Below are 16,889 nucleotides of genomic sequence, written 5' to 3'. Positions count from 1 at the left end.
GTACCATTCCATCACTGTTGAAATGAGAGGAGTTGCTGGAAATGCGTATAGAAATGTCCCTGAACAACTTATCAAAAGGGCATTCCCCTTCGACGCTGCCTGGGAGAATCTGGACGTGTAGTCTTGGCATTTTTTGTTGTTGACCTCTTCAACAATTCTATGTGAAGATAACCCCACTCATGAAAGATTTCTTGCAAGACAACATTATTGAGGATCCAGTTGTGATTGTCTTGGAAATTTCGGCTGAGATTGTCTGCCTGAATGTTTTGAGTGACTGCCAGATGGATAGCCGTTTTTGAGAGATTTCTTGCTAGAAGGCAGTTCCAAATAGTCTGAGCCTCGAGAGACAGAGGGTGAGAGTGAGTTCCTCCTTGTTTGTTCAAGTAATGCATGGCTGTCATGTTGTCGGTTTGGACAAGGATACAGTTGGCTGTGACTGCTAGAAAGAAAGAATTCTGAGCAAGGTGAACTGCTCTCAGTTCCAGCATGTTGGTATGAGTTTGAAGAGGACCCATGTGAGCTCCCCACTCCTGGAGGGAGGCATCTGTAATCAGTGTGTGACTGAGTGGGTCCTAATTGAATAATATCCCTACCATCAGATTGTGTCACTGTGAACACCATGGGACAGACTGACGTGTAGCTTGAGAAAACATCAACTTGTCCTTGCAGCAATTGGAGAGCCGTTTCCACTGGTCTTCCAAGAATTGCAGAAGGTGCCTCATGTGCAACCTCGCATTCAGTACTATTAAGATGCAAAAAGCCATGGACCACAACAGAGACGCCAGAAGATTGTGACATTTCAGATTGATGGGTTACAGTTTCTCTGAATGAAACTGTGAGGTTCTCAAAGGCACAGTGGCAGTTTTAAGCTTACTATTTAATTGCACCCTAGTGGTTAACAATGTCTCATATTCCCTTTCCTGTTGAATAAAGGTTTGTGGAAGGCTTCCTAGGGCAAGCTTGTTATTATTAACAAGCCTGCAGCTAGTCCCTGCGGCCAACCCCCCTAACCACCCAACCCGATGTTGTGCATGGCCCCACAGGAAATAAAAAAACAAGCATAGGAGCCTGCGTTTTTTTTGTTTTGCTGCGAATCTCGTGAAGTTGTGGCAAAAAAAAGGTTTTTTTTTGCTCTGGGGGTTGGGAGGAGGGTGGGGCTGGGGTGCTACCTACCCTGGCCCCTTTTATTTAATTTTTACTTGTTTTCTGGGATTCGCCTCAAGCCGAGTCCCAAGATGGCTGCCAACACTTCCTGGTCTGAAGTGTTGGCAGCCACTCAGAGCTGTACTTTTCTCTGCACAAGCTCGTCTTTGTTGGCAAAAACTTTGTGTCCAGAGATATACAAATTAGAATTTTCCTAAACTTCCTAAAAACTACTGAACTGATTTACTCCAAATAAGCAAAAGTGTGATCTGTGTATCGACAGCTAGCTTTCTGCCAAATTTCAGGTAATTCTGTCCAGTGGTTCTGCCTGCAGTAGTGTCTAAAGAATCCTATAGAAATAACATGGGAAAGTCAATGTTTTATTTTAGCCCCCTTCTTCTCAGCTCCTGCTTGATGGATCAACCCGAAATTATTCATGCGTAACAAGATTCACTGCCATACTTGTTTGGGAAGATTCATGAAGATTCGTCAAATGGTGGCAAAGATACAGGCAAGTCAAAAAATTATTTTCCTTTGAAAACATGATCCTAACTATACCTACCTACTGGCAATCGCCAGTAGGAGATATATATATATATATATATATATATATATATATATATAGATGGTCCTAACTATAACTACCTGCTGGCAATTTATGTATAAATAATTTAAAAAGTGCTCCAGTCTCCCCACTTGTGGGCAGGACTATTCAGTGCTTATGACTATTGATGACTATCCCCTGGTTGTTATTCCTGCTATCATAATGCAGACTAGTTTAGCTTTGGAAATTTTGTTGGAAAGGGAAGAGGAATGTAGGTTAAGTACGTTTGTGCCTGAGAACAGCAAGAAAATCAAATCATATATTAACAATATAACCAAGATTGTGAGTAAAGCTAAAAAGTTGGTAAATACTTGTGTGTGGAAAACATTTGGTCCATGATTTGACATGAAAAGACTTCTGAATGGTATGGTGATGTAGGTGGTAGCTTTCTAAAGAAAATGTTAACACCATTAATAATATTACCATTTGGTAGTACTGGTCTAGTTCTACTATTAAAACTTTTAGAAGTTATTTGATTTAAGAGGGTTGTGGTTGAAATGTAATTGTGAAAAGACAATAACTAGAAAAAGGAAGAGAGAGGATAATGAATCTGATGACCGCAAACCCAAATGTATGATGAAATGGAGGCCTTGGAGATGCCCAAATTGAAGAAGCTAAGAATGACAGATGAAGTGTTGTATTGCAGTATAAAGTAGTTTAAGTAATGATTCAGAAATCATCAGGGGGAGAAATATCTAGAGTATTTCTAATACATAAGCAAACTAGAATTTATTTTTTGGTGGTGTTTACTTTGTTGAGCTGAAATGTATTAATTTGCGTTTCTCGAGAAGAAAGCCACGTGCAAAATGTTCCTGTATTTGCAACATTTGCATAGCTCTTTGACTAGATCTGTTTTAAGCGGTTGAACTGTGTATTGTTTTCACTTGTTTCACAAATGTTAAGCTACTTCTTTATCCCCTAAGTATGTCTTTATTATAATTATACATGCAAGTAGGTTTACCTGAATGTTTCTCATTGATATATATCATATCATCTTGTGTTACTTTTTTGTTGCAGGAAGGTTACTTTATTAGTACATCCCTATGATGTAAGATTGCACCATGTTGAGAGTGTGCCTTTCACTATTGTAACCCATACAATGTGCCCTTTTTGAGAGATACCTGGACATTTTTTAACTTCTACAAAAATAAGACACTACATTAGTCTATATATTTGATTTATACTTAGACTTTTCTTGCCTTTTGAACTGAGTAGATTTATGCTAGCTCTTTGCTCAACTATATTTTGGTTCTGATTATTTACTTGCTTTGGACACTGGATGTTATGGTGATTCCTCTCACAATTTGCATCATTTGATGCATTATTGATGCTGATTTGTATCTAACTACTTTTTGTTTTCTGTAACGACTTGAATAAACTGTTATGATTTTGACTGAAGTTTTGTTCTATGAACGTTTTTTATTGGCATAGGGCTACCATCTTTTGACATGTACATGGTCCCTATCTTGCATTTCAATCCTCTTAATTTAAGACTGTTGACAACTATTTGATGAACTCTATGTGCATGAAGCTCAGTTTCTAAATGTCCGTTTTATGTTTTTGCTTAGGATCCGATCAGAAACAAGAATGGGAAAATAAAATATTGCTTGAAAGGCTGATGTTGAGCATATATACAGGGCATACAGGAGGCTATCGTGAACTTTGAAGAAGGGTGCTATTACCTGATTGGTTATTTAGAGCTTTGGTATTGGATTAATAAGAAACGCAGTTTGAGTTGGAATGTTCTTATGGCTGCGGTTGTAATACATATGGGAGTAAGAGTGCATAATCCTCACATCTGTGTCCTTAAAAGAACTGGAAATCTCCCTTCATTTTAACTAGGAAATTGTACATACAACCATTAAATATGAGATAATGTACAGCTTGTGCAATTCATTATGCAACACCAGGAACTACCAATCCTTCCCATACCAATGAGAACCTAGCTAACTGAAAGAAAACATGTTGAGTTTTCTGTCTCTGAATGATGCCACTTGCCGTCTGTAACAACACTGTAGCACCAGTGATGTGCAACCTTTTGCTTCAAAACCAGTACCTTGCAGTAAAAATACCGACTGACTGCTTCTTGGGACCAAGGCTCATGGTAAAAATCGGCTCGCCTTTCTTCTTCTGGATTACCAACCACATCTGTCATTGTCTGTGAACAAAAAAACACCACAAAGTTACAATAGGAATTATGTGAAGGAGATGAAACGTGAGAAAAGATACAAAGAACAAGTGATCATCCTTAAATATATGTCAGCTAAAAGAATGTTCACATCCAATATTGTTACAGAATTAAATTAAATACTGGACACACTTGCACTTTCTAGTATATTAACATAATAAACTTAGGGCCTGATTTAAGGAACGTGGCACTGCACCCAGTGCAGCGGCACATTCCTTGCGCCCCCTAACCCCACCTTGTGTGCGCCGTATTTAATACGGCGCACCATGCCGATATTTAGGGTAACAATCGTCAACATTTTTTACACTAGTTTGGAGCTTTGCAGGACTAACGTCAAAAATGTTGACGCGAATCCTGCAAAACCCATTGTAAACAAAGGTGTGCCTCCTTTTGCACACCTGCTCTAAGCAGGTGTTAAAAGTGCCGAAAAAAATGACGCAAATAAATCTTTAAAATTTCTGTGCGCCTTTTTTTCGGCCTCCCTAATGGTGCTACGCCCCCCTTCCATACAAAAGGGTCACAAAGTGTTGCAATGCTTGCATTGTGCCACTTTGTAAATTTGGTGTGGCGATTTTTTGCCTCGTTGGGCCACATTAGCGTAAAAAAAAAATCCCGCTAATGTGGCGCAAGGAGGCGCTAAGGTCTCTTAAATCAACCCCATGGATCAATATGTCATGATGTAACCCTGATTCTGCATATTCAAGTCATGCTTTCTTTGTTCAGTCTAGTATGCAAGTCAATAATGATTATACGCAGCTCCTTTGCATGTCTGCTTTATTTTCATTTCTTTCCTATTGAATGAATGAGCCAAGTTTGCCACAAAACAAATAGGGCATGCCTCTGGGGAGGAAGTGGGAGGGGTGGAATTTGTGTGTGTTTTTTTTTCTAATAGAAAAACAATTCCATAGCCTAGGTATTTGTGGGCTAACAGCATCAAATAGCAAATGTATATAGGGTGGGCTTGTGAAATATACTCTCTAAAGACATCTGTGGAGTAGGTTTGCAGCAAAGATGTTTCATATCAGAAAAGTTTCAGAGGATGTTTCTGCACAGACATGTTTATTTTACTACATTCCTACTCCCCAAGAATGGTATACCATACTTGCTAATCACCGAGGTATCTGTGCTTCCTGTACCTTCCGGCAGGTGTGGGAGGGGAGGGGGAAACAGCTGTCTCTTACTCATCACAACCCTGTAATTTTTGCTTTGAACATTGAAGAATAGACTTGAAAGTCAAGGACAGTGAGCCATTGTTGCCAACCACTAAAAGTGTCTCAGATTGTATTCTGAGCATTTTATCAGCCCAACCCATAACAAATAGGAAAGTCAACAATTAGGGGTCTCCTTTAGAGGTGATGGTAGTGAGTTCTGGATAAAAGTAAGTGTGTTTCCCCAAACCCATTAACCTAGAGGGATGTATGTCACTACTTTGTAGGAGTCACTACATCTCAGCCACTAAATTAAGAATACAAAAGTAGTCTAAGGTAACTATAATTCATGCCTCCGCCATGCACAGTTTTCTCATCAATAATTTTATTACAAATGTTGGAGTTTTTTTCTAAATGATGTCATAGAAGATATAATTATTGATGTAATATATGGGGTACGTAGCAGTGCATGACAAGGGTGTGAGTTCTAGTTATCTCAGATCTCGAGTTATAGTGTTTTGAGATAAGTATAACTGCAACTGTTGAAGTTCTATGGTTTTGTGCATGTAAAATCTGAACATAACTATAATGTACCTTCAACATTGTTTTTTTAATGAAGTTCTAAGTTTTTTTTAATTCTTTTTCCTAACTATAACATCCCTGTAACAATTTTTAAGTGAATTTCTAAGGTTCTTTTGATGTTAAGTAATATTAAAATACCTTATGTTAACCCGAACCTTGCCAAGCACGGCCTTTTGTCCTGCGCAGACGGGGTTGACAGCAGGCTTTGGCCTCCATCCAGGCCCTATGGCCAATTCCCCCAGGCACCCAACCCCGGGCCACACTCAGCATTTGCTGTGCGCTGCAGGGTGTGGCTGCACGGTATGGCCTGTGGCTAAGCCCTGCAGCTAACCCCTCTAGACACCCAAGCCCATGTGACGCACAGGCCTATGGCTGTGCACAGCAGGGGTTGGCTGCATTCATTTTCCAAACTGGAATTGCAGAGAAAACACCCTTGCTCTGTCTTGGATAAGTTCAATAAGTTGGGAGGATTTTTCCTTTACAAAAGTGGGGCTTCAAATGGGTCCCTGCTATGATCATATTTGTAAGTGCTTACCTTTGAGGTTTAATTTTTGTGAAATGAGCATTGGTGCCAGAATGGATCCTCCCCTGCTCACCTGTTTATTTATCCCAGAAGAGTCCACAGTTGTGTGCAAAATGTCTACCCAACTGGAGTACTTTCCACTGGTTAATTAGTAAGTTCTACCTCATTTTGTAAATGTAGAGTGCACGTTATACTCAACCAATGCATGAAGGACAACAAGGCAATGCATCCAGTGACCATGTCTGATGGAATTTTGGCACTGTGACTGTTCTTCAAGCATTTTCCTACTAAAAATAGCGCAAACATGCATGCGGGAGAGTCTCAATTCTCTTGCAGTCTCACTGCTCCAAAACCCAGGGAGATGCAAGAAATGCTACTCCCTGCGTGCAGGAGCAATTGCTTCATCTGTTTTTCTGCCCACTTGACAGAGGACAAGAAAACAGATGATACGTCTGCTCCCAGCAAGTAGGAGCAGTTTTCCTGCTCCTACTTGCTGGGAGAGTACTTACAGTTTCCTCATGCTTGACGGGAGCTTTCATAGCTCCCGGCAAGCAACAGCAAACTATTTTGTCCTGAGGGAGGGCACCGTGGGACATAGGAAGCCGGCCCTGGGGGGTGTTGGGCCCCGTCCTTTGTTTATGTCGATCCAGACCCAGGGAGGTGGTGGTCTCCAGGGCTGAAAAGGGCCTGGGAGGGGGGTCGTGTGGCCCCCCCCTACCACTTAAAATTTTGTCATGCTCTGGGGAGGTTGAGGTCGCTGGGGCATAATTTATGACCAAGAGGGGGGTCTGCACTGCCCCCCTATTTATTTAAAGGCACAGACCCAGGAATGTGGTGGTCCCGGGGCCTTAAATGGCTTTTCAAAGGGTTTCGTGTAGCTCTCCTCCACCATACTATTGGCCTTCCCCGTAGAAGTGGCGGGCCCCGGTGCCAAGATTGGCCATGGGGAGGTGGGACTGTGTGCACCCTTGTCCCCAAATTATTCAAAACTAAATGCCCCTAAGACTTGCCCCACCAGGGGGCCAAATTTAAACAAGCATGGTTTCCTGGGCTTGTTTAAAAAAAAAAAAAAATTCACAGGGTATTCACGGCTCCTCTGCAATTCTTGCTGCAAACATTCCTAAAGAAATGCTTTTTGGCCCAAGCAGGGTCACACACAGGGGGTCAAGCTACTCAGTTTCAGATCTGTCAGATCCACGTCCCTAGATATCTATATATTTTACCTTAAATATCTCAAAAGCTACTTAACAGATTTACACCAAATAACAAAAAGATCTTTCTGGAACATTTCTGTCAAATTTGGTGTAATTCTGTTCAGCAGTTCAGGCTGTTGTTGTGTTCAAAATTCCTATACGAAATTGAAAGGGGAAAACACGTTTTGGAACCCCCTTTTATCTCAGCCACCGCTTGTCGGATCACCATGACACTTTCAAGACAGCAGCTGAACGAATTAGAGTATAAGTTTTGAAAATTTTGTGAAGATTCATCAAACGGCTCCAAAGTTATTGGCTAAACAAAAAATGCTTTGTCTATGGGAATAAAGTCCTAACTATAACTACCTACTGGCGAGTGCCAGTAGGTAATTTTATATATAAAAAATATAAATACATACTGACATTCGCCAGTAGGTATAGTTCGGACCGAGTTTCCATAGATGATGCGTTTTTTTATTTTGCAAGTAACTTTGGTGCTGTATGACAAATCTTCAAGTAATTTTCAAACTAGTGTACTAGTCACTTCTGCTGCTGTCTGGAAAGTGTCGCAGTAGTCTGCAAAGGAGGGGCTGAGAAAAAAGTGGGGTCACAAAACAAGTTCTCCCTATGCAATTCCTTATAAGGATTATAGACATGACTACAGCTCGAACAGCTGGATGGAATTACACCACATTTGGCAAAAAGCAAGCTCTTGGTCCAGTAAGAACCCTTTTTGTAATATGACATAAATCCATTCAGTAGTTTTGAAGTTATTAAAGAAAAAAGAAATCTAACTATCCAGGGACGTGGTGGGTCCGCAAATCCCACAGATTTCATGCTGAAATCTGATTGGCTGCCACCACTTCAACCAGGAAGTGCTGGCAGCCATCTCGCGACTTGGACTCAGCCAAGTTTGAAGAAAAACAGTAAAAAATACACAAGGGGGCAGGGTAGAAATACCCTGACCCTCTCAGTCTGGTGGTGGGGTCCCTGAGAGACCCCACCAGGGGCCAAAAGCATGTTTTTTTAAAAATGTTACCACAAAATCATGGAGCAGCCCTGATTCCAGTAAAAAAACAAAAAAGAAAAAAGAAAAACCAACCGCAGCTGCCGAGGTTCTTTTCTATATGACCTCCAGGTGGGACAGGTCCTGGATGATGTATTTATTTATATAATTTGGGGGTTATATTATTTATATAATTTGCCGATTTTGGCCCCGGGTACCACCACCTCAGCGGGGCAAGGCAGTTTTAAACACCAGGGAGGGGGACGTATGACCACTCTCCTGGGCTCTTTTCGGCCCCGGGGACCTCCAACTCCCCTGTGCAAGGCAGTTTTAAACACCAGGGAGGTGGGCTGCGAGGCCTCTCTCCTGGGGTATTTTTGGCCACAGGGATCACCACCTCCCCAGGGCCAGGCTATTACCCTAAAGGGAGGGGGTAGTGTGACTCCCCCCTCCCTGGGCCATTTTCACAGCCAGCGGCTACAACTTCCCTGGGGCATGGCTATGCACTTTCTTTCCCTGAGCCATTAATGGCCACCCCCCAGGGTAGGGTTCTGCTATGTCTTGAGGTGCCCACCCTCTGGACATGGGTGTTGCTCTTGCTTGATCCGAAGGTAGGTTTCACTTTGTTGAGTCTTTGAGTAAGGTATTATTCTTTATTTTTTCAGGTTATTATGTGGGATTGCTAACAGGTTCAATTTTTTAATTTTTTTTATTATATTGTGTTTCAAGTTACCGTATCAAAGGTATGTCATTGATGAAGTGTACAGCCACTCTTCTGCAATTAAATTATTGGACATGTACTGTTTGTTAAGTTAGATGTTTTTTATTTATTTTTGGATTCAGATGATTGAATGTAGCCAAATCTGGTACAAATATTTTAGAATTGTATTCATGATATGGGGTATGATGAGAAGTACAAAATATTCAGAATGTCGACAAGGTATCACATTGAGTATGTACTTGGATTTGATGACATATACACAGAAAAAACATTTCTTTCTCTCTAGCGGTTACTTCATGGTTGTTTAAGTATTGGCCTATAGAACTTAACATTTTTGCTTTATAAGTACACATGGAAGAGAGGTAACTATTTTCTGAATCTGGGTTTTTATCTCTAGTTGTTGTTTTTTTTACCAAATGTGGCAATGCTGTGTATTTAATGTGCACTCTTCCTGATATGTAATTGATATTAATCTATTTAGGACTGCTATCTCTTATTTTATTCTGTCTATTTATGAATTATTTACTTAACAGTGTGCCCTACACAAGTAATATATTTTACCTTTGACCCTATCATGTGCAAATCTGTATTTAGATAACTGTTTATTAAGTGTCTTATATAGTTGGGGACAGCTATATCTCTTTTTACTTGTAGGAAAATGCCCTTTTTAGATGGTCACCCCACACCTTTTGCTCTCTCCTTAAAATGTATGTGAATTGGTATCCCCAATTGGCAAGTACTTTAACCCCACCTTACAAGTCCCTAGTATATGATACCAGTGGTACCCAGGGCATGGGTGTTAAACGGGTCACCAGGACCTGAAGCATTATTTGTGCCACCCTCAGTGACCCAAGTAAACTACTGACAGCAGGCCTGCCATGGCAGACCACAGGAGTTGTGTAAACTGCGTGAACACGACTGTGCCAACACTAGGTGTGGCAAAGACAAAGCACTATCTTTAACATATGTCAGTCAACCCTAAGGAAGGCCTCCTGAGTCCAGTAGGCAGGGTGCCTTGCATTAAGGGTATGGATATATAAGTGCAAGCATTTATGTCCATAAAGTGGCCTTTTCCATTAAAGGCTACAATAAGTGATAGCCGGTCCAAGGATAACATGGGCTAACACTCGGGCAAACCTGAGGTCACCAGCTCTGTTATGGTACTGCTAAAAGAGGTCATGTTTGGTATCAAACATTGTGCCTTCTCATCCCTAACATAAATCTTGTGTCGAGGGCAATGTGGCATGACCTCAGGTGGCGACCTTAGTGGTTGCCCACCTGGTTCCCCATTTTATATGTGCTCTAGCTGCCAACTTTTAGCTGCTGCCACCAAGACAGGATACCTCCTGGAAGGAAGTGTGAGCCGCAAAAGGCTTCAGCCATCATGAAAAGTGGCAAAACAGAGGGTTTTGGGTAGAAAAAGTGCCACAACCCACCAGGTGAGGTCACTATAGGAAAGTGTCTCTTTTGCATGGTCACTACCCCACTCCCCCACACTTTTTGCCTGGTTTCTGGTGCAATTTCGACTGCAAAAGCACTGGGTCCCTGCTAAACAGGTCCCCAGAGCCAGAACTCTTTCCCCCAAAACTGCACAGTCGTTTTTCCCAACTGGCAAACCTTTAGCTACCACTGTAAGACCCTAGTAAATGGTACCCCTGGTACATAGGGCATGGGCTACTAAAAGAAGACCCTCGAGGGCTGCAGCACGAATTGCACCACCCTAAAGGACCCTCTCACTAAGTGCACACAGTGCTGCTTTCACAGGCTGCATGTCTTGGTACAGAACTTAAATGAAAACACAAACATGGCACACAGCCTGTGTGCCCTGCCCCCTTTACACTGCATGCAATATATGCAAGTCACCCCTATAGCAGGCCTTCTATCCCAAAAGGCAGGGTGCATTATATTACATGTGAGGACATACCTGCATAAGCAGATATGTCCCTGCTATGACTTTGTCGATTCTCAGACATAGTAAGTAACAGGGAAGCCATTTTAAGTACTTGTGCTGGGCACTGGTCATTATGAATTCCCCAACTACATGAAGACTTCAATGGGCATAGGGATATTAAGTATCAAACATCTTGTATTAATAAATCTTCGCTGACTCCAGTGATGTATTTATTAAAACATACACTCAGAGGGCACCATAGAGGTGCTCCCTGAAAACCTACCAACTACTAGCGTGGACACTGACTGGTCAAAACCAGTGCAGTCACCTTAGACAGAGTTCTGGCCCCCTGAGGTGAGAGTCAATGCTCTCTAGGGCTTGATAAGGAATCTGCGGCTAGTCTGTGTCTCCAGCAGATAAAGTGTCACCAAAGGTAAGTAACTTGATCATCTGATTGCGGCCGCAGATTCCTTATCTTAGAATTATATACCAAAGCAATATCAGCTCAGGAGGGAGGGCTGCGAACACATCTCACCCAAGTCTCACAATAAACAACCGGTCAACTAATGGAGTAGTAGACCAGATATGAAAATAAACAAGGGTGAGAAGAAGTAAGCAGCTCACTCAAAAAGAGTGGACGACCCTCAGAACATAACAAGAAGATATGATAAGTCATGGGTGTTTAAAACAGATGTGAATGAAAATTAGTCTGTTGGTAGGGAACCACAACAGGTAAGACCATGAAGTGCATCAATGTAGGAGCCAAAGGAATGAGGTGCAAAAGCATCCCAATAGTGACTGTGATAGAAGGAACGGAACATCCAGCAAGGGGTAACTTCAAAGGGTAATGAAAAAGGGAAGTTACGCATATGTGCTGCTTGCATCAAGATGCCCAGTGAAAACCTGCAAGAAGCAGGAAGCGTAACACTGGAAGGAAGGGAAACTGAACAACAGATTGTACGCGTCCAGGAACACCCAAGGGGAAACATGCGAAGATCCGAAACAGAACTGTGGGGTACATAAAGTCAGTCAACAGAAGACACAAAAGGTATGCCAGTGGCATGTTATAAATGGGTAAAGTTGGAGGATTGGAAAAACCCTGCCAGGGCCCATATAGGGGGATAGACAGGCAAAGACATGGATGTGTCCATACAGAAATTGTCTAGGGACGTGCATAGTACCTGGTCAATACAGATATCATAACCTAAGACACTAGGTTGCCAAAGGAGGGATCGGAACCCTTTATCTGTAGGTGGCAGAGAGACCAAAGGCTCAAGACCCGAACTTTGAGCCACTGCTTCTGGTGCAAGATAAATAGAAAGAAAAGAGTTGCACAAGAGCAACCACACAGGAGGAAAACAAAGAGGGGAGAAAGTACACCCCTCAAGAAAGAAAAAACCTCTGACAAAGATGGAAATCAAGGCAGTGCACCAAAATAAGTAGAGGGTGGTAGAACCACCTACTGATAGGAACCAACAGAAACTTTAAAGTACATGACAACAGAAACACAGACATACCCCTTAAGGAGATACTGATCACAGAAAGGGCATAAGCAAGAACAATGACAATGCAACCAACAGAAGAAATCTGTTGAAGGAAGAACTGAAGTAAAAGCGATTAAATCCCAGAAGGACAACCAATGTAGAAGAAAGTGATCCAAGCGTGGACCAACAATGAAAATTATGAAAAAGAGAAGCATATAAACATCAATCCCCAGTATGGGATGTGGACACCAGACCTTTAGAAGCCTGCAACACCAAAAGGGAATAAGCAGATCTGTACATTCCAAACACAAAAAACAAGATATGAAGAAGAATAGGAAAATCTTCACACTGCTGGACTAGCAAGGATTGGAAAGCCTGCCTTGAAACTGTCTGCATTAGCGACAAAAAGATGACTAAAGATACACACACAGAAAGTGAAACAAATCCCCCAATGAGACAGGCACCAAAGGACAGGAACCCAACCCAAGGAGATGAAGCCCAACTTACCAGAGTAGGGCTGGGGAGACAATAACAGGCACAAGAACCATATGAAAGGAATAGGTGCAAGAATACCCCATGGCCTGCTACACACATCCCACATGCAAAGAGGAGCTAACGGGCAAAATCCAACTGATGACCCAATGGAAGGATACAACCATTGCCATGCCCAGTGGACTCATGATCAGGGAACAAGTCCACTGAATAGTTGATCCATGCCCGAAAGGAGGAAGTACATGCACAAATGGAGAAATAAAATTAGATCTATAATATTATAATATATATACACACATGCATAGAGGCACATTGTAAGAAAAGGATTAGCCACACAATAATTCCAAAAGGTCAGAAAAGAACGAAAGTGGGGGCCTCTATGGGCAACGTATGAAGTTCCTGTTTTGGAGCAAATAACAACCATAAGAGAGGCATCTGAGTAGAAGCGGTGCCCACATGTCCAACAGAATCAGACCATGGAAAATGGGCAGATAAAAAATCTCCCATAATACCAATGGAAAAGGACAAGTGCAAAAAACAGTAGAACCCTAAGTGATACAAGGAACCGTTCTGCTCCCATAGGAGCACTGAGCAAGTTTCCAGTAGGAAACAAGCAGGAAAGAGAGGCTAAAAGCCTACACCAATTGCTCTGAAAGCTGGGGCTGAACATGACTCCCCGAGGAAAGCACATACACAATAGGCAACCCGCCTATGTAGCAACAGAAACCACCCAGTGTAGAGGAATGAGTCCCAGACCTGGTCCGAAATAATATTAAAACCTGTCCACCATAGGGGGAAAACAGTGTATAATGAACGTAAAGAGCGTAGGGTGGATTGAAACCCCTGTACCGGAGTGGCCTGCAGCATCAGAGGCACTTAACCGTGCCACTAAACAATATCTCCATGATGTATCAAAACATGACAAGAACAAAGGAACCTGCAAGAAGCAGGAACTTCTCACTGGGTGTCAAATGACAACAAGAACACACCACCACAATGGCAGTATAAAAAAGTGTAACCGGTGAAACAAGTACGACCGCACCTGAAGAAGGAAGCACACCAGAAAAAGACTCTGGGGTATGAAGAGAACATAACACTAAGTCCCGCCATGGGAATCTCTGAAGCGGCAAAAGGCTGACTCGGCATGCACACTAAAAAGGGATGTGCCATCAAAGGGAAAACCAAGCAACAAATCTTGTACAGCTTCTGAGAAATTGGAAGAACGTAACCATGCCCTTTGCCATAGCACCACTGAAGAAGCCATAAACCGTCCAACCGAATCTGTGGTATCCATACAACATCTAACAGTAAGCTTGCCAGCCTGCTGACCATCTCGCATAATGCGTGAAAGCATTTCTAGCCCCTCCAGGCAGAGAAGGCAAAATACATTCCACAGAGTCCCACAAACGTGGGAGATGCGAGCAAGGAACAAGAAGTATTAGTGGAACGCAAGGCTGAACCAGATGAGGCAAAAATCCTCCTACCAGAAAGGTCCAGCTGCTTGACTTCTTACTCTGGTGGAACAGGAAGAATCTGCATAAAACTGTGTGCAGCCAAAGCAGTTTGCACTACAAAACTTTGAGTACTGGATCCTGCCGAAGGCATGACGGATCCTCAGTGGCTGGCCTGTGTCTATGTGAGATAGAGCGCTCCACAGGGGGACCAGAAACTGGTTGGGTCCAAACTCCCAAGAGAACATCATAAAGGGCCTCACAATAAGGAAGGACCCGCTCCACTGAAGACTGGTCAGGATATAAGACGACAAGCAAAGAATTTGTGGATAACTGCACAGTAGAAAGCTGAAAATCCAAGACTTCTGATAGATGCTGTAGGAAGTTGGCTCTGTATATACTATTTCAAAGTAAGAAATAGTGTGCACAGAGTCCAAGGGTTCCCCTTAGAGGTAAGATAGTGGCAAAAAGAGATGATTCTAATGCTCTATTTTGTGGTAGTGTGGTCGAGCAGTAGGCTTATCAGAGGGTAGTGTTAAGCATTTGTTGTACACACACAGGGAATAAATGAGGAACACACACTCAAAGACTGATTCCAGGCCAATAGGTGTTTATACAGAAAAATATATTTTCTTAGTTTATTTTAAGACCCACAGGTTCAAGATTTACAAGTAATACTTCAAATGAAAGGTATTTCACTCAGGTATTCTAGGAACTTTGAATAATCACAATAGCATGTACAGTTTTCACAAAAATGGCAATAAGCTATTTTAAAAGTGGACACTGCAAAAATCAACAGTTCCTGGGGGAGGTAAGTAAATGTTAAGTTCACAGGTAAGTAAAACACTTACAGGGTTCAAAGTTGGGTCCAAGGTAGCCCAGCGTTGGGGGTTCAAGGCAACCCCAAAGTTACCACACCAGCAGCTCAGGGCCGGTCAGGTGCAGAGGTCAAAGAGGTGCCCAAAACACATAGGCTTCAATAGAAAACGGGGTGCCCCGGTTCCAGTCTGGCAGCAGGTAAGTATCCGCATCCTCGGGGGGCAGATCAGGGGGGTTATGTAGGGCACCGGGGGGGACACAAGCAGGCACAGAAAGTACACCCTCAGCGGCACAGGGGCGGCCGGGTGCAGAGTGCAAACAGGCGTCGGGTTTTGTGTAGAAAGCAATGGGGAGACACGGGGGTCTCTTCAACGATGCAAGCAGGCACGGGGGCTCCTCGGGGTAGCCACCACCTGGGCTAGGCAGAGGGTCGCCTGGGGGTCTCTCCTGCACTGGAGTTCGGTTCCTTCAGATCCTGGGGGCTGTGGGTGCAGTGGTAGTTCCAGACGTCGCGTCCCTTGTTACAGGCAGTCGCGGTCCGGGGGAGCCTCTGGATTTCCTCTGCAGGCATTGCTGTGGGGGCTCAGGGGGGTCAACTCTGGCTACTCATGGGCTTGCAGTCGCTGGGGAGTCCTCCCTGAAGTGTTAGTTTTCCGCAGGTCGAGCCAGGGCATCGGGTGAAGAGTGGAAAGTCTCACACTTCCGGCGGGAAACGTGAAGTCTTTAAAGTTGCTTCTTTGTTGCAGAAAGTTGCAGTTTGTTGAACAGAGCTGCTGTTCTCGGGAGCTTCTTCGTCCTTTGGATGCAGAGCAGTCCTCTGAGGCTTCAGAGGTCGCTGGTCCCTGTTGGATGCATCGCTGGGGCAGTTTGCGTCGAAGTAGGGAGACAGGCCGGTGGGGCTGGGGCCAAATCAGTTGTCGTCTCCGTCTTCACTGCAGGGCTTCAGGTCAGCAGTCCTTCTTCTTCCGTAGGTTGCAGGAATCTATCTTCCTCGGTTCTGGGGCCACTAAATACTGAATTTAGTGGGGTGTTTAGGTCTGGGAGGGCAGTAGCCAATGGCTACTGTCCTTGAGGGTGGCTACACCCTCTTTGTGCCTCCTTCCTGTGGGGAGGGGGGAACATCCCTAATCCTACTGGGGGAATCCTCCATCCACAAGATGGAAGATTTCTAAAAGTAAAAGTAAGAGTCACCTCAGCTCAGGACACCTTAGGGGCTGACTCCTCCTTGTTTTCCTCATTATCTCCTCCAGCCTTGCCGCCAAAAGTGTGGCCCGTGGCCGGAGGGTCGGGCATCTCCATTAGCCGGGATGCCTGGTGGCGCTATAACAAAGGGGGTGAGCCTTTGAGGCTCACCGCCAGGTGTTACATTTCCTGCAGGGGGAGGTAAGAAGCACTTCCACCCAGTACAGGCTTTGTTCCTGGCCACAGAGTGACAAAGGCACTCTCCCCATATGGCCAGCAACATGTCTGGTGTGTCGCAGGCTGGCAAAAACTAGTCAGCCCACACTGAAGTCGGGTATGTTTTCAGGGGGCATCTCTAAGATGCCCTCCGGGTGTATTTTATAATAAATTGCACACTGGCATCAGTGTGCATTTATTGTGCTGAGAAGTTTGATACCAAACTTCCCAGTTTTCAGTGTAGCC

The 16,889-nt window shown here is 43.5% G+C and overlaps 1 protein-coding gene across 4 annotated transcripts in view; it reads right to left on the bottom strand.

Annotated features, from left to right (window-relative positions):
• The window catches only part of SMARCD3 (SWI/SNF related BAF chromatin remodeling complex subunit D3), a 2,604,506-nt gene that overhangs the window by 77,087 nt on the left and 2,510,530 nt on the right, over window positions 1-16,889 (bottom strand). For all 4 annotated transcript variants that reach the window (XM_069210707.1, XM_069210708.1, XM_069210706.1 and 1 more), the window contains one exon: window positions 3,804-3,905. In XM_069210707.1, coding sequence (XP_069066808.1) covers window positions 3,804-3,905 — 102 coding nt within the window. The remainder of the gene's footprint in view (window positions 1-3,803; window positions 3,906-16,889) is intronic.

The sequence above is a fragment of the Pleurodeles waltl genome, chromosome 10 (assembly GCF_031143425.1).
Source record: "Pleurodeles waltl isolate 20211129_DDA chromosome 10, aPleWal1.hap1.20221129, whole genome shotgun sequence".
In the NCBI taxonomy this organism is placed as follows: domain Eukaryota; kingdom Metazoa; phylum Chordata; class Amphibia; order Caudata; family Salamandridae; genus Pleurodeles; species Pleurodeles waltl.
Note: the sequence above shows the minus strand (reverse complement) of the source record. Positions and strands in the feature narration are given on the sequence as shown.